Below are 17453 nucleotides of genomic sequence, written 5' to 3'. Positions count from 1 at the left end.
CCTCAGCCAGAATACTGTTGATCGTTCACACAGCTGAACGTTTGGGCCATAATCGTGTAAGCTGCAAATGGCACCAATGATCCTGTTTGCCCAGCACCGGGCCAGGGCACATTCTAGAATGACTGCTAAGCACCATCTGCCGAGCCCGGGAACTGTGATTAACAGTCCGATGGCGACACTGCGCAGTGCCAGTGGGCTATGGGCACGTGTTCCAGAAACGCCCGGGCCGGCCTGCTTAGCGCCGGAAACCGGCAGGTCTGGGCGCACTGGGCGGCAAGCACCACCACGCCTGGCGGGCGAGGCCCCCGGGGAGCCCACGGGCCGCGGCCCAGGAAGGGGGCTGCTGTGCTGGGCACGCATCGGGCCGTCCCAGCAGCGCCTGGCGGCCATCCCCGCAACCCGAGGCCCGTGGGATGTCCGCACGTCTAACAACCGTCGGAGGGTGCGCACCACGGAGTTGGGGGCGGCTGGGAGGCCCGACTGTAGCGGGGGCCGTGGCGAGGCCACAGGTGAGGACGCAGGCAAGGCGGGATAGGAAGCGGCCCCCGCTCTGTGCCACGGGGACAGGGCGCCAGTCCTTTCCGGGGCTTGTCCTCTCTGTGCGCGGACGGGGCTGCCATGTGTACGCGGCTTTGTCTTGACCCTCGTGGCCCCAGGTGCGCGAATGTGGCCGCGTCCAGCAGGGCAGCGACCACACGTTGGGGGGCTGCCAAGCGCCCTCCCCTGACCCGCGGGAGCCCAGACCCAAGGCCAGAAACAGAACCGTGGCCTCACCGCCCTGTGGGGAGGGAGCCCTGTCTGAGCACTCGAGCTCGAGGTTTGGGGCCACTGCTCCCAGGCGAAGCCTCTCGATGATGAGCGTCGGGCGCTCAGCGCCCCACCGGCCCTCCTCCCCTGCCGCCCACGATCCCGCGTGGACCTCGCTTCCTGCTGGACCAGGCAGGACATGTGCACGCGCCTACACGGTCGCCTGGGGCGTGTTTACTCGTCTCTGACCCAGGCCGAGAGCGGGAAGGACGGGTTTTCTCAACGAGTGCTCACAGCTGGAGTTCCCGAGCAGCTGTGGATGCTCGGCCCCCACGGCCAACGAGGCACGGTGTCAAGGCCAGAGCCTTGGCCAGGGCGGGTGAGCGTGGCCTCCTGGCTCATCAAAGATGGGCCAAATGGCGCTTTAGAGATCGAGACCGTTGGCCCCGGAGGGCGCTGTGTCAGGCTGTCCATCACCTGGCCCTCCAGCTCCCCGGGCTTCTGCTCCTCAGCCGGCAGATGGGCTGATGCTTCCAGGCCCTTCCACTGGCCTCGAGAGCAGGAGGTGCGCCAGCCTGCGTGTAAGGACTTCGAAAGCTGATGGGGGTATTGTTGCTTCGCAGGCGGTGGGTCCCCGATCCAGTGACCGAGAAGGTTAATGTCCCTGCCACCTGCCGCCGGTGTCAGGAACGGCCCCAGTCCCTCGCCCGCGTCCCTGAGACCACAGCTCTAGGGGCCCCGTGTGCGTGTGTGTGTGCGTGCGTGTGTTTAGGCAAATGTGGAAGAAGAGCTTCATAATAAGGCAAAAGCTGATTATATTCATTTAATCTTTGTTAAAAGCATCACAAATGATTTATTGATTTTATAAAGGAAAAATAAGAAAGAACTTTTCGCATCTTTGTTATATGCATGTACCAAGTACAGGTCTGGCCCGGTGGAGTGAAGCGTTAGCTGCCCACGGCAGACCACAGCGTGGTCCCGGGCGCCTGTAGACACCTGTCCAGCAAATGTGCAGGACCGCAAACGTACACCCGGATCATCCATGTTGATCTATACGGTTATGGGGATGGACACGTATAAGGTTATGCCAGATGCCACCTGATTCCCGGGCTCTTGGGTCCACACACTCAAAATACTCTTAATAGAAATAATAAAATACAAGAAAAACACAAATAACTAAGGGAGAAAAAGAAAACAACAATAACCCTACCCAAACAGCAGAGAGAATGAAGTCGAGTGGTCAAAGAAGGTCAGAGGGTTGTCACCCGTAGGCACTGGCGAGCTGGGGGGAGGGTGGGGGACTGTGTCCAGGGGGACTCCATGCTGACCTTGACCTTGGACCTGGATGGTGCTGACAGGTGTCTGACCCTGTGTGTCTGACGCTCATAGGGCAGGCTGGTGGGGGCGGACGGCAGGACACAGGGCTCCCTAACTTGTCTTTGGAGACTGCTAACGGGCTGGGGGAGGTGGTGGCAAAGGTCCGGAGAACCCCGGCCTCTTCCCACACCGACCGCACCAGCAAACATGTCCCCGGGTCCTCGGGCCCCAGCCCTTCCCCAAGGAGGGTCTTGAGAACAACTTACAGGGTGACCTCTGGAGCGGGGCCCAGGAGCCCCAGCTGGTGAGCAGGTGGCCTCCTCCACCTGGCATGTGACGCACTGTGACCCCTTCCTCCCCACAGTCTGAGTCCCTATTTGTAACACACAAAGACTGAGGGACTCCTGCAAAGTAGGGGGCTGTTGTGGGTGTGAGGGTGCATCCCTGGGCCTCCCCTCCTGCAGGCCATGGTCCTCTTCTAGGGGACGTGGGGTAATGCCCTGCTAGGCTTCATTCTGGACTCACCAGCAGCCAGGGAGCACCTAGCCAGGGCTCTGGTGTCCCCATGTCCTAGGGAAAGGCCCTGAGCCACGGAGAGCCCTGCCTGGGAGGGGAGAGGAGGAGGGGTGGAGGGAGGGCAAGGAGGGGAGAGGGACAGGGAGAGGCAGAGGGGCGGAGGGAGGGAGGGAGGAGAATACTGACTTCCGGTTTCAAGGCAAAAGGTGAACATCTCCCCCCATATATTCACATGTGTAGACTGAGGCTAGCGTCCCTGATTCTAGGCATCTGTGAGTGAGCAGAATCGCTGCACGGGGTGGGGGGGGGGGGGGGGGGGCAGAGTGCTAGTCCCTGGGGCACCTCTGCTATGGTCTTGCTGTGTGACTTGGGGAAAATCACGCCCTCTCTGGGCCTCAACTCCTCCATCTTCAGAATGAGGGGCGCACTCCTGGATGGCCCTTCCCGTCTGCCATCTGAAACCATGGCTGGTCTGGGGGCTCCTACTCGGGGTCCTCAAACTGTTGGGAAGCACAGGACCCTTGCGCATCTCTGGGGGGGGCCCTGCCACGCCCGCCAGAGGAGGAGACCCTGGCAGTGGGCAGGGAGTCCGGGAAGCGTGAGGGCCCCAGGGGGCCGGTGAGGGCAAGCTGGGAGAGCGCTGGGCCCTCTGGGCCCCAGGGATGGAGCGGAGCCAGGAGACGCAGGGGAGCTGGGCCCTCGAGAAACATGGTTCCGAGAAGGGGGTTCTGCGGATGGCCGCTGCCCCGCCCAGAGAGGTGTTTACATCATCTGCAGTTTAAAAGGAGGCAGACAGAGGGAGGAGCGGAGGGCGGTGTTGGGAGGGCCTGGGGCGGAGGCTTTCTGGATTCTGGAGGGTGCCCGAGATAGGAGGCCATGCGGGTAGGAGCCGCCCTCCTGGGGGTGATGAGCAAGAAAGCAGGACTCCGGCGCCCTCTGCGGGCGCCCTGTGCGGGGACAGGGCCCAAGGTGCAGAGTGACGGGCAGCCCCGGCAGGCTCGCCGCCCCGTCTCCGGGGCGGCCGGGCCTCGGACTGGGGCGACGTGTCAGCAACAGGGGCAGCCACGCAGGGGGCCAGGGGCAGAGAAGTGCCCAGAGTCGGGGTGGGGGCGCCGTGGGCCTGGTGTCCGGGGGATTGGGGGCGGGGGGCCGCAGGCTGCCCCCGTGCGTCTCGTGGGCTGGGCGGGCGTGAGCTGAAGACAGGGGACATCTGTCACCGGGCGTGGGGACAGCTGGAGGGAGTGGTGCTTCTGCAGGTTTCTGTGGGGGCGCGGGTCCCAGCACCTGTGCCCTCCGGGGATGAGACGGCGCAGAGGAGAGTGTCCCGGGCGCGGGCGTCCGGGGACATCAGCTCACCAGGTAGCTGTGCATCTCTCGGGAGTTGATACTCAGGACCACGCCGGAGTGATTCCCTAGGAAACAGACAGGCCCGCCCGTGAGCACAGGCCCCCACCGCCGCCGCAGAGGGTGCCACGCAGCCAACGTGCGGCCGCATACCGGGGTCCTTCCGCCGTGCAGGTGGTGCCTGAGCGCGCGGCGGGGCAGTGGGGGTCTCCAGCTCCTGGGTGCATGACAGGGCGGGTTCTCCCAGTGCCGTCGCGAGCAGGGGACCCCGGCGGGCCTCGGGAGGGGAGGCCAAGGCTGACCTGCGGCGGGGCGGGCTGGGGCGGCGGCCGCGGGGGGCTGCGGGAGGGGCTGCGGGCCTCCTGGCAGTGGGCGCTACAGGGCACGGCGTGGGGAGGCCCGGAGAGGCAGGAGACAGAAGAGGCGCGGTGACGTCAGAAACACAGGCCTTAGCTGGGAGGGTCCTGGGGGGGCTGCAGCGGGAGCCTGGGAGAGGGGAGGGGCTGCCCTGAAGCGCTGCCCGCGCTCGGGGACAAGGCGGCCCCACAGCTCTGCGGCACCTGCCGGGCGCAGCGTGCGGGGCTCCTGAGCCCGACCCGCTGGCCAAGACCCTCGTCAAGGTCCATCACCTTGTGGCCTTGGCTTTGCCATCTGGAACGTGGGCGTTACAGCTCCGCCCTCCATGGACCGCGTGGGGATTACATGGGAACATGCACCTGGCGCATACTAAGTGCTCGATTAAAACAACCTGTTGTTATTATGCTCTTATCGTTCTTCAGGAGCTTGAGAGCAACCAGGTGCCATAGGCAGGAGAGCAGAGCTCGGGTCCTCCCAGGGACACCCACACCCTCCGTCCGAGCCTGGGAAGCCCCAGGTCCGCTCAGAGCCTCTGCGGCTGGTTGTGGGGTTGAGACACCACCTGCATGAAGGTGGGGACCGGGCGACATGGGAGGCAGCGTGGAGCCCCAGGCAGGGGAGAGATGGGTGGAGGGAGCCCATGGGGGTGCACAGGGATCGCACCCCGAGCCTGGGGGCTGCAGTGCTAGGGGAGGACACAGGCTTTGGAGCCGCAGAGCTGGGCCTGAATCCCTCTCTCATCAGCCAAGTGACTTGGGCTCCGAACCTCAGCTTTCTCATCTGTCCAATGGCCTGGCTCACGGCAGCCCCTCAGCCCAGGCCCAGCATGGAGCTGGTGCCCAGGCCGTCAGAGCTGTTGCAATGTCCCAGAAAGGGGCAGAGACACCGCTCCCGGGGAGCACAGCGGGGCTGGCAGGAGTGGGAGACAATGGGCCCTTGTGCCAACGGACAGGGACCCCGCCGAGGCTGGGGGCTGGAGAAAGGGTGGGGGTCCTCTCCCCGGCCACCCCAGGGGGAATGACTTCTCTGAGCCTCACCTTCAACCACTGACAGTGAGGACTCTGATTTCCGCCTCTCCCAGCTCTGAGGGCACGCCAGACACAGAGAGGGAGGTCACAGTGCTGACCGCGGGGCGCACGGTACCGAAACTGTCACGGCACCTCCGTGCCGCCGGGCCCTGGCTGCTGGCCTGGGAGAGGTGGGGACCGGCCGCCGAGAGACGGGGTACAGGCGGGACATGTCATGCTCCTCCCCCCCGAGGGTGGAGACCGTGTCCCCTCCCCTGAAGATGGACAGACTCTGGTTGCCTCGAGCGATAGAGTGAGACGCAAGTGACCAGGGTGACAGTCATGGAGGGCGACGCGGCTGCCACCGGCTGACTGGGCTCTCTCAGTGCTCTGAGGACGTGGCCCCCACGCTGTGCGGGAGCCCGAGCCACACGGAGAGGCCGCGGCAGGCGTTCGGGGGGCAGCCCTGCGGAGAGCACAGCTGACCGCTAAGTCAACGGCCCAGGCTGAGCACAGAAGCCCGGAGGTGACTCCGGCCACCGTCAGTGCCACCTCAGGAGAGACGTGGGGGAGAAGCGCCGGGCTGTGAGGGTGAGACCGCAGTAACAGGGCACCATGTCAGCTGCAGAGGGCGGTGCCCCGTGTCCCCAGACCCCCCTTTAAGCTCGGGCCGTGCCCTCGTCAGCCGGAGGGGACAGCGCCACCGTCCGCCTGGGCCTGGGTCCTGCGCCCTTAGCTGGCCAGAGGCGGCCAGGCGGGGACCCGCAGGAGGGTGGGGAGGGGGGTTTTCAGGGCGGGCGTTACCTAGAGTCTGCGAGTCGAGATCATCATCTATAAACTCCTCACCCTGGATGACGCTCTGGACGCCCTGGCCGTGGCTCACGGGGCTCGTCATTTCCTGCTCCTTCTCATTGTGCATCTGGGCATACACAGTCCTCCCGGGGCGTTTCCTGCGGGGCAGAGGAGGAGCTCAGGGGGCTGTCCCACCTGGGCCGCTGGGCCCCAGACCACTCCTGGGCATGGTGCAGACAACGCTCCTGGATCTCTTCTCCTGCCCCTTCTCTGCTCCAGACCACCTCCTCCAGGAAGCCCTCCCTCCTGTGAGCTCCCACAGCCCTGGATTTCCCTGGGCCCCAGTGCATGGGTGTGCCTTGTCTGGCTCCCCCGGGGACTGGACTGAGGCCGTATTGCAGGGAGGGGGTGTTTTACTGTCTTTAGTCCCCTGTCATCTGGTTTGTGGGAGAGCAGCGTCCTGGGCGCTGACAGGGTGGGTGGGACATGCATTCCCACGGCACACGGGATGCCCACCCGGCTCTGAGAGGGGCTTGCTGAGCCCTGTCCGGGTCCTGGGGCTGTGCGGTCCCAATTTCCTGTCCCTCCAGGGCCAGAGGGAGAGGAGACCGCGGGCACAGCCCCCATGCCTGTGCTGGGACTGGGCACGGGGTCCCCAGGCCAGGCTCCTCCACGTCCGATGCCTAGTTAGTCTGAGAACCCTGAAAGTGCCCACGGTCCCCGAGAAGGAGCAGGCTCCCTCCAAACTGCTTGCCAGGCCCGGCCAGTCCTGCAGGAGTGCAGGGCGCAGACCGCTGAGGGCGACTGAAGGGGACACGTTACCTCTGGCTGGAACCCTTACCGGATGACTCGTTCCCCCAGAACTCATTTCCCTCTGCTGTGGCTGCTGTACCCCAAAAAGGCCCTGACCCTGAGGGAGGACGAGAGGCTAGCCCCTGCAGGGGACAGCACGAGCAAGAAGTCACCCTTGGGGCTCTTTGTTACAGCAGCCGAGCCACCGCCAGAAACCGAGCCTGATCCCTGGATCCCACAGGCCACGTCCGACCCCAGAGCCTCGGGACCAGCGGGGCATTTCCCTGCGACTGGCACCTATCTGCTGTGCTCACCTTCCCTGTGTGATCGGCGCTCTGGGGGTGCACACTCGCCCCCGGAACCGGGCTGCACTGTTTCCATGGCGACCCATCCCACCCAGGGAGCATGATCAGTTCGCTAACAACACTCAGCGTGCCAGGAGGCGGACCAGCACGTACACCCTCACCCCTGTCTGGGGCACCTTCTGGGCCCACTCAGCGTCCTCCCTGTCCTCCTCCTCTCTCTCCCCTCCCCCTCCTCCCTCTTCTCCTCTCCACCTCCTCTTCCCTTCCTCCTCCCTCTCCTTCTGTTCTTTTCCTCCTTCCCTTTTCCCACCCCCTCCTTAGTCCCCTTTTACAGATGAGGAAGCTGAGGCCTGGGGAGGGGACGCCGCGGAGCTGCTCGGCGGTAGGGCAGGAGTCTGGATGGGGCCTTGCGCTCAGGGTGAAAGGTGCTCCAGGGCAGAGACCCGGATGGGGCAGATACGGCTGGAAGGCTCTCCCTTTTGCTTAATCTCTGCAAATACACAGGATGCCAGGCTTCCACACACACTTGCACAGTAGGGGGAGGCCTGGCCGGATGCTGGCCTTTAACGCCCCGGGGAGAACCAGCGCGCCCATTCCACAGTGCGGGAAACCGAGGCCGTAACACAAGTCCCACCTGGCAAGGCCACACCCCTGTGGCCTCTGAGGGAACCTGAGTGTTGGAACAGACTGGAGCAGTAAGAAGGGAGTGGGGTGGGGATCAGGGGCACCCCTTCACTGGGGGGGTGGGGAGCTGCCCTGCGTGTGGGGATCAGCCGGATACCCATGCGGATGGCGGGGCTGCGGCCGGCACCACGCACATCGGGGGCAGGAGACGGCAGAGCCTTGAGGCTGAGAGCAGACTCTTCAAATGGAGATCACGGGGACCCCTGCCTCAGTCAGAATCAAGTGGTCCGCAGCTCTCCACCTGGCCCATGCAAAGGTGATCCAGAGAGGCCATGGAGGCAGAGGGGGCTGCACCTGCCTCTCGAAGGGCCAGGGGCATCTTTCATCCATCTGAAGACGGCCGCTCAGGGGGGCCCGGAAGGCGCCTGGCCAGCAAGGGAGCCCCTCTGCCCCAGCCCGGAGTGAGCTGCAGAGTGGGCACCTGCAGTTACAGTCCTGGGGCTCGGTCCCTACCGGCTTGAGCCTGACGCTGTTTTGGGGTCGGGAGGGGCCCCGGCTTCAGCACCAGGAATCCTGGTCTCAGATGCCACTTCCTAGCTGTGCCAAATACTGCTTTCAGAGGGGCCGCCCTCCAAGGCAGGGTGGACTTGAGGGAGATAAAGCTGGGAATGCCCGCAGAGAGGAAGGTGGGGTTGGAAGATGCTCGGGGGTTCGTGAGCCGCGTCTCCCACCCGCCCTCCTGGGGCTGGGGCCATTCAGAACCCAGAGCGGGCCTACACAAGTGCCCGTCCCCTGCAGCCGCTGCCCAAGGCCTGACCTCGCGCCCCGCCGGCCAGGTGGCCTTGCCTTTTGAACTTGTAGAGGATGAACGCGCCCACCGCGAAGAGTCCGATGACCAAGAGGACCGCCACCGCCCAGTAGCCGCCAGTGCCTCCCAGCCTCTGCAAGTCTGCAAGCAAAGCAGCCGGTGGTCGGGGGGGTGGGCACCCGTCCCCTCCCCGGTCTCCCAGAAGGAAGATGGTCTGGCAGGTCCTCCGGATGTGGCTGAGCGGCGTGGGCAGGTCTCGGGGAACCCCGGCCCCTGGGCCCCCTGGACTCCCACTGTGTACCCGCGGGGCCCCGGGCCTTCCTTCTGGAAGCAGACAGAACCCCTCTGGGCACACTTCTGCTGGCGTGCGGCAAGCCTGCCACGTTTCCCGATGGGCACCATGTCTCTCCAGAGCAGAGGGAAGCTCCTCAGCTTCTGCAAACATGCTTGCCCAAAATGGGAAAGGTCACACTGCGACCGGTGGGGGCGGGGGGCCGAGGTCACCCGAGACCCTAAATGTCCATGTAAATCAAAGCCAGTGCTCGGTGCTGCATTTGTGTAGAGAGCGAGGCCCTTGGACCTGACCCGGTCGTAACCAGAGGCGACCACCTAGGCAGGAGGAGCCCTCGGCCCCCAGTCCCCGAAGTAACAGGGGCCGGGATGCACGTCCACCCCACCCTGCAGGGGCAAGCCCGGGCCAGGCCAGGGGAAGCGCCTGGCCCCTCACCTGTGTCCGTGTCCCTCATGGCCACCAGGACCCGGACCCCGCCCCGCAGAAGGAAGCTGATCTTCTGTGCCTTCAGCACCTGCTGGATGGCCGTGAGTCTCTGAAAGCAGGAGGGGGAGAGTGAAGAGGGTCTTCTGGGACCCACCGGAGGGAGTGGGGAGCTGGGCAGATGTCCCCTCTGACTCTCCAGAGCCAAGGGGTTGGGGGGGGCACTCAGCCTCCTTGGGTCTCAGTCTCCTCACCTGTAACATGGAAATACTCACCCAGCAGCCAGCTTTCACCAAGAGCCTACAATGGGGCACAAAGGTGACCCAGCTGGGACCTAAGAGCTCTCATTTTGGTCGGGACCAGAGTGTGGTGAAGCTGGGGAACCCAGGGGTGCTCCAGGAGTCCCTCAGGCCTGGCAATGGTCAGGGAAGTCTTCTCAGAGGAGGAAGACCAAGAAGAGAACGAGATGGGGACAGGACAGGTGACCCAGGCAAGGAAGTGACCCCACACGAGGGAGAGCCATCCCAGGAGGTGATGTGGAGGCAGCAGGGGTGGGAGATGGGGCTGGCTTGCCGTTTCACGAGGGGGAGTCTTCCTGGTGCTCAGAAGGGAACCAGCTGGCCCTTGTGGGTGCTCAGAGATCATTCCTCCAACAGGTGGGTGTAGAGGTATTGGGGAAGGGGACCTCCCAAGGGACGGCAGTCCCCAGCACCCCCCTCCCAGGTGCCTTGGGGGGCCAAACTCAGTCTCCACGCACAGCGTTTTAGCACCTGGTGTTCCCTGGGAAAGAGGAGTCCCCATCAGGGACCGTGACAACGACAAGCCAAAACAGCCCCAGATTTGAAGGCACGTGGCTCTGCACCGCCGGAGACCCCAGCACCTCTCTGTTTCGAGGGTTGATGCGAGGCTTCAAAGGAACACCTCATGGGATGCCTCCAGCCCCGTGCCCAGCGCCCAGCAAGGGCCAGGGGGCTGCTGCGCCGGCCGTGGCCAGGACGAGTCCCTGTGATTTTTCACCGACCTCGGCCCGCGGCTTACTCTCAGCACTCAGGACAACGGGGGTGGGGGTGCCCCTCTGTCCCTCCTCTGCCTCCTTCCAAATCTCTCCTAAGCGCCCACACCTGACTACTGCAGAATTAGCTCATCTGCTCGCCAACTCGGGGGGGCAAGAGTGAGGGAGGCCCCCGAGCCCCACCGTGCCTTCCCCAAGCTCCCCGTCTGACAAATGGGTACAGTCCCTCTCCAGCCTCTGCAGTCCCACCTCCAGAGACCCCTCATCGGCAGGGCCCGGGGGCTTGGCAGGCCTGGGCGCCCCCAGGTGCGGATGCAGATGCCCTTTGGGAAATGCTGGGGTCAGGCCCACACAGTTACGTGTCTACTAGGAGGCAGCCTGGGCATGGTGGGCCTGCAGCCAGAGCGACCGTGGGGCTCCGTGTCCCCTCTGTCCTTCCTGACGTGCCCCGCACCGAGCCTCACTTCCCTCGCCTGTAGAAGGAGACGCGACTGCCCATCCTCAGGGGTGCCGTGGGCCTTGCTGCCCTTGCCCAGTGCTGGTCTGTCTTCCAGACGGCCTCTGTGAGCATCCGTCTCACGACTAGTCCGGGGGTAGCTGAGCTTCTGACTCATATTTTTTTTTTGAGATAACATGTACTTTCTTCAAGCGCACAATTCCACAGTTTTTGGTATATTTGCAGCTGCGCGGCTATCGGCACGATCTGCTTCCAGAACATTTTCATCCTTCCTTCCGGAAGCCAGGTGCCCGCCCCTCCCGCCCCTGGCAACCACCTCCGCCTTCTGCCTCCGTGCACCGGCCTGTTGTGGACAATTCCATCAACGCAGTCGTGCAGCAGGTGGCCTCCGGGACCGGCTTCCCTCCCTCAGCATCCCGTTCGCGGGCTTCGTCCAAATGGTAGCAGGTGTCAGAGCTCCCTTGCTTTTTATGGCTGAGTAAGGCTCGGTGGTGCGCGGGGACGCATCTTGTTCACCCACCCCGTTGAGGCACGTGTGGCCACTCTGGGCCGCTGTGACCCTCCCTGTGCGCGTGCGTGTGGATGAACAGCTGCGGTGCTCCTGGGTCCACGCCCCAGGGGGCGGAGCTGCCGCGTCATCTGCTAACTCAGCCTACCCTTTCGGGGAGCAGCCGGCGGCGGGGCTCGGCAGCACAGGAGGGGTCCCGATTCTGCACGCGACCCAGCTTGCTGTCTGTTTGGGGAACAGTGACAGCTACCCTGGGGGCGTGAAGCAGCTCCGACTTATCTTTGGGTCCCCATCCCATGCCCGCCACACAGCGGGTCCTCCGCCCCTCCAGATGAGGGCTATTATTTGGAAGCTGGGCTACGCAGTGAAGACATTTGCTGACTACATGGGGGCTGAGTCCTGAGACCCACGCCGTGGGAGTCCATGGCCCTCACAGTCAGCTCGGGCCGGGGTGACCAGCGCCAGCCAGCAGAATGGGAAAGGAGGTGACGCACGTCCCCCTGTGGGGTGGTCTGGCCCCGGTGCCTTGTGCCTCCCCAATCCCCAAAACAGTGACCTTGGAGGCCACCCGGGTCCTAGGGGGGCAGCCAGCCACCTATGTTGGGCAGTGATTGGCGAGAAATGGGCCTTTCCGTGGCCACTGAGACTTCCGTGCTGGTTGTAGGTCCCCCCCAAGCCCCCGGCACTAGGCCGCGAAGCCCAGGTGGTGCAGAGAGAACCTGGGTCCTGCGGATGCAGGAGATACCTTGTCACTGGGGAGGCTCCTCTTCCTTGTGGGCCTGGGAGGGGGCAGGAGCACGTGCAGGTCGGCCAAGGTGGGCAGTCCCGGCTTTACAACGGTCACCAGCAGCTCCTCAGGGACACTGGTCTCCTGTGGGGACACAGACGAGCCACTCTGACCCACCTGCCTCCTCTGTCCCCTGCTGCACTCCGGGGCCCCCAGGATTACCCTCTCTCCACTCTTGGCCTGTCCAAGTCTTGGCCGTCTGTCCTGCGAGCTATTCCTGACCCCTACACACACGGGGATGGCCCCAGGACCCTGTGACCACATTCCATCTCCTGCAGCCCTCCTGGTCCCTCTGCCCTTCACCCCCGACACCAGCCTCCCCTCGGCCAGGCCTGCCCCCTCTAGTCCACTCCTCACACCGTGGCCAGGGTAACTGAGCAGGCCCCTCTCTGGCTAGTGTCCTTCCAGATGTCAGGGCTCCTGATCATACAACTCCTTCAACCCATAAAGCTCAGCTTCTGCAGGTCCCCCTGCCTCCTGAGAACCCCACTCCGTGCACTTTCACCTGGCAAACTCCTATTCAGGACAGTATCACCAGCATTATTAACGGACTGAGGGGAGTCACGGCCAGAGCGGGCCTCAGCCGGTGGCAGCCATGGATGACTGTAGGGGCCGGTGCTCCTGCCCACCCCGAGGCCTCTGTCTGCTCTCGGTGAGCTCCCCGGGGGCAAGCACACTGATTCCTCTCTCTGTCTCCAGTGTCCGGCCCAGAAGAGAAACTCCGTGAATAAATGAAAATCCCATTCAGGAGATTCTGGGCCAGCAGAGGACAGTGACTGTGTCCTGGGCAAACAGCTGGGGCTCACCCAATGCACACGGAGGAGGCCGGCCTGTCCCTCCCCTGCAAGGTGGCGCTCCAGCCACAAGTCCCCTAGAGCCAGGGCAGTGGGCCCTAGCCGTCCTCCAACCCCCTGGGCAGCCAGCCTGAGGCTGGGTCACTGACTGAGGGCAGCCCCCCCACCCCCTCGCCCCGCCGGGGGGTCCAGGCTCCCCCACCCCCTGCTTCTCCGGGGCGCCTGCAGGTGCTGGGCGGCACCTTAGAGAGCAGCCGGGTCACCACCAGGCCGACGTCCTCTCTCCACTCAGGGGTATTGGGATTGTGCGCGTCTAGGTCCTTGGAAAACTGCAGAGGCACCACCTGGAATTGGTCTGAAGAGAGGCAGAGACGGGCGAGCGGGTCAGTCCTGGGCAGTGGGGCTCTGCCCGCCGCAGGAGGCCGCCCGTCCTGGATGGCCCAGGACTGCCCACAGTCAGACCCCGTGGCCCGCTTTTGGAAAACGAGAGTCCTCCCTGTGACGGCAGCTGCTTGCTCCGGGCAGGGCCCACCCCACCGACCGGCACCAAGTAGTGATCACTGCCCCACCGATGACAACAATGAACGGTGCCCACCGGGGAGGGAGGGCCTGGCCCGCACACTGTAAGATCTGCCCTCTCACTCTCAAGGACGTGCACGCCCCATGAGGCTGGGTTTCCATCCCCCAGGGATCCATGGACTTCACTGAGCTGGTCCCCCCACCAGAGTGAGAGTCCCGCGAGGGCAGAGGCCGCACCTTCCCTTTCCCGCACGTGTCCCGGGGTCCCCAGCTCGGAGGCCCACTCCAGAGCCACCTGCCAGTGCTGGTGAGCAGGCCCTGCACCCGCAGCCTCGGGGCTCACTGTACTCTCTCCATGTTCCTCCCGAGCCCCGGGTTTCTCACTTGGGAAATGGGAGGAGGCTTTGCAGGGATGAGCGGCCCGAGGGACACATGCTTTGTGAACAGAGAACTCAGCATCTCACAGCGGGGTAGGGGTGACTATTTCCGAGCTCTGAGCTCAGGACCCTGAGCGCACGTGTTTGTGAACGCAGGAACAGCCAAGGGCAGGCCGGCTAAATATTTAACTGATGGCTGTGGTCCACGGGAGAGGCTGTTCTCAAAGCCTGAAGGAGGTTTCACTGGTGTGACGAGGCCAACAGCACACAGGCTGGGGGACGGGGTCTCTTCCAGGCTTAGGATGAATCTCCTACGGTAAATGTCTCCCGCGAGGGCCTTGGGGCCCCCAGTGAGCACCAGTAAATGGGGTGCGGATTCAGAACTGAGTCTCAACAAAGGCTGTGTTACAGGGCTCAGAGGACAGGTGGCGGGAGAGGTCAGGGTCCTGGGAGGCATCGCCAGGTGACCGTGACACATCACTCAGCCGCGCCCCCGTCTGTGCTGTGTGAGGTCCGTGAGTGCCAGCCACGGACACAGAGACGTGTCCGTGTTCCTTTTACAGACGGGGAAACTGAGGCTGAGGAGCTGGGGAGCGTCCAGGCTGTGTTCACAGTCTCAGAGGAGACTCTAGCCTGAGAGAGAGCTCTAGAGAGAGCTCTAGCCTGCGGCTGCCCAGCATAACCAGGTGTCTGCGGCTTACAGTGCCCCCGTCACCCAAACCCGGGGCTCCTGCAAAGGACGAAACGCGCTGCCCGACCCGGGCACGGGGACTCACCCAGCACGCGGACCACCTTGGAGTCCTGCAGCACTGAGCTTCCACAGGCCGCCTGCACCGTCACGCGCGCGTCCCCTGTGTCTGCAAACCGCGTGGTCACGGAGTTCTCCAAGGAGAGCAAGGGCTGCAGGGGACACGAGTGGGCGTCAGGGCCGGGGGTGGCGGGCAGCCCCACATGGGACAGCCGGACCCATGGTCCCTCCTGCTGCCCAGGGCCTCACTGAGAACGCTCACTCTCCCCTGCTCTGGTCAGGACATGGGGGCAGCACCGGGGGGCACGGAGAGGACCCTCCCACCCCCAGAGCCACTGGCTCTAAGCCAGTGTAGCCTGAACCAAGTGTCCCGGTGTCCCCTTCCTCCTGGACCTGCCCAGATTGCTGGGCTGGAAGAAGCCGAGTTGTGATTTGAACCCAGAGCCTAGCACCTTCCTCAACCCTCCACATTCCAGAGAAACACAACCTGGGGCCTCTGCGTCTGGGCCTTCAGCCGCTGTTGGGGTCTTTCTGCTTGGGGCGCAGGGCTGCAACCCACTGAATGAGGGAAGGATGGCCCTCTGTGGGTCTTGAGGGCCTGCAGGCTAAGGATGGGCATCCCTGCCCACAGAGACCCTCCAGCCCTGCTACCAGCCATCATCTGTGGTTCCCCGCTGCTTACAGGGTACAACCCAGGGCTCTGGGTGAGGCTTCTGACATCAGGTCCAGCCCCAGTGGCCCCCTCCTCCATGAAGCCTTCCCTGACCACACCCAACACCCAGACTAGAAATGTCCTGATCTTCCCTGGAGCTCACAACACCTCACCCATCCCCTTCCTGTGACGCTTATCACAACTCGGGTCACCTGCTTTGTTCACATCTCTTTCCCCAGGAAAAGGCCGGGTCTGGTCCGCTTTCTTCTGCGTCTGCCAGACTCAGAGCCGACCCGAGCAGCGAGGGCTCCGGAAGAAAGGCTGGTGTGTGTTCGCCTCCATTCCACGCTGTCATACCCTGTGCCCTTCCGCCCAGTCCCCGGGGCAGGGCCCTGCCTCCCACTCTCAGCCAGGGCTGCGCCGTGGGTCCCGGGGCCTGCGCACCTGCAGGTTGTGGCCGATCCACCAGTAGAAGACGGTGAGGTTAGGGTTCAGGGGCAGCAGCACGGCTGTGAGGTTCACCTCCTGGTTGACGCCGACCACGGGAACCACTTCAAGGTGGAGGGCCTGGAGGGGGGCTGCGGGTCGCGGGAAAGGCCGGGGTTGGGGGACACCTGGGCCCTGGCTATTTCAGAGGGGGCTTCTTGGTCACCTTCATCACTTCCCCCCGCATCACCCCCCAGCCTACCACCGCACACACTGCCAGGGCGTGGACTTGAGCCCGCCTGCCTGCTCCCCACCTGCGGGCTCGCCAGCCTGGGTTCCTGTCGCTGCCCCAGGGGACTCCCTGCATTCCCCCAAGGACCAGGTTCTCTCTGACCCAGGGGCGGACTCTGGGCCTCAAAGGGGCGACGGACTTACAGTTGACCTGGACAAAGAGCACGGCCTCGTCGTGCCCAGCCACGTTCTCCGCCCTGACGGACACGCGGTAGACACCAGGGCTCTCGTAGCGGTGCCGGATGGGCTCCTCGCTCAGCGTGAGGTTCATGTACACGGCCTTGAAGCCGTCCCCCAGGTCCACTTGGTACTTGGTGGTCAGGACATCTCCCTGCAGGAAATCCCACGAGGCCACTTAGGGGGGATGGCAAAGCCGAGGGGCCTGCGGTGGCTCACGTGCTCTTCATCCCCTCACTCCTTCCCTCAAAGGGCACGGGCCCCAGGCCCCCAGGAACCAAACCTGCCCTGCCGTTGGGGCGGCCAGCGTGGCGTGCGGGGCTGCAGAGGGCAGATGGCCCCGGGAGCCACAGAGACACAGGAGGATGGGGGCAGGGCCCAGGGCCAGGTGTGCCCGGCTGCAGAGGGAGCGCTCAGGGTGGCGGGCCGGCCGGTGGGGACGGCCACTAAGGCCTGAGCCCGGAGCCGGAGGGAGGGAGGCCCCCCGCACAGGCTGCAGGGTGTCAGGAACATGGCCAGGAAGATCGCACATGGGAAGACTCCTAAGGGGTTTCCCTGAAAATTGGGAAAACATTGTTTTCCCTTCTCGGTTGCTTCCTGAGTGTTTCTTTGATCCCATTCTCTGCGGAGCTGTGGTGCCGGTCAGACATGCAGGGTCTTTGCAGCGTGATGCTCCCTGCACCTGCTGCCCCTTCCCCGGGTTTGAGCAGCACGGGGCTGTCTGACGGCCTAACGCCCCCCCGGCTGGGGAGCCAGCCCCCCCACAAACCAGCATTTCCTCACTGAGGCGCGGGAAATTGAGGGAAGGAAACAGGAAACAGTATCTTTCTCCACTTCACAGCAATAAAGTGTTTTTGAGCTCCCCCTCTCCCCTCTGCCCTGCCCCATCACCCCTTCCTACCGCCCTGTCCCTGCAGGAACGCCCCAAAAACCACTTCCTGCTGACCCAGAATGACACAGGATTCGCACTGACCATTTATGATCCTCTCATTCTATGCCTGCAGAGAAAACTTGACAAAGCCCTTTCCCATAAATTATGTTCACTTAACTTTCTCCACAGATATGGTGGATGGTTGAACAGTGTCTGTACCCCCAAATCCACGTGCCCCCAGAACTCAGAACGTGGCCTTATTTGGAAATAGGGTCTTTGCAGAAGCGATTAGTTAAGATGAGGTCAGGCCGGAGTAGGATGGGCTCCCAGCCAGTGGCCATGTCTTTATAAGGAGAGGCAGGGGCTTGGGACACAGAAGAGACGGCCACGTGGCGACAGGGCAGAGACCACACAGAGCCACAAGAAAAGGGACACCAGGGCCCCAGAAACTGACGAGACAGGGAAGACTCCCTCCCCAGAGCCTCCAGCGGGAGCCAGGCTCTGCCAACG

General features: G+C 63.9%; 1 protein-coding gene across 1 annotated transcript in view; it reads right to left on the bottom strand.

Annotated features, from left to right (window-relative positions):
• Positions 1–1561: 1561 nt before the first annotated feature.
• SORCS2 (sortilin related VPS10 domain containing receptor 2) overlaps positions 1562–17453 on the bottom strand; it is a gene marked incomplete at its 5' end in the record, with an annotated part of 454802 nt that continues 438910 nt past the window's right edge. The window contains 9 exons of the mRNA XM_044913028.1: positions 1562–3992; positions 6135–6238; positions 8648–8750; positions 9337–9436; positions 12047–12172; positions 13125–13237; positions 14555–14678; positions 15623–15756; positions 16040–16226. Of these exons, the coding sequence (XP_044768963.1) occupies positions 3928–3992; positions 6135–6238; positions 8648–8750; positions 9337–9436; positions 12047–12172; positions 13125–13237; positions 14555–14678; positions 15623–15756; positions 16040–16226 (1056 nt within the window). The remainder of the gene's footprint in view (positions 3993–6134; positions 6239–8647; positions 8751–9336; positions 9437–12046; positions 12173–13124; positions 13238–14554; positions 14679–15622; positions 15757–16039; positions 16227–17453) is intronic.

Source organism: Neomonachus schauinslandi, chromosome 2 (genome assembly GCF_002201575.2).
Source record: "Neomonachus schauinslandi chromosome 2, ASM220157v2, whole genome shotgun sequence".
Classification (NCBI taxonomy): domain Eukaryota; kingdom Metazoa; phylum Chordata; class Mammalia; order Carnivora; family Phocidae; genus Neomonachus; species Neomonachus schauinslandi.
The sequence above is the reverse complement of the archived record's forward strand: the minus strand, read 5'-3'. Positions and strand labels throughout refer to the sequence as shown.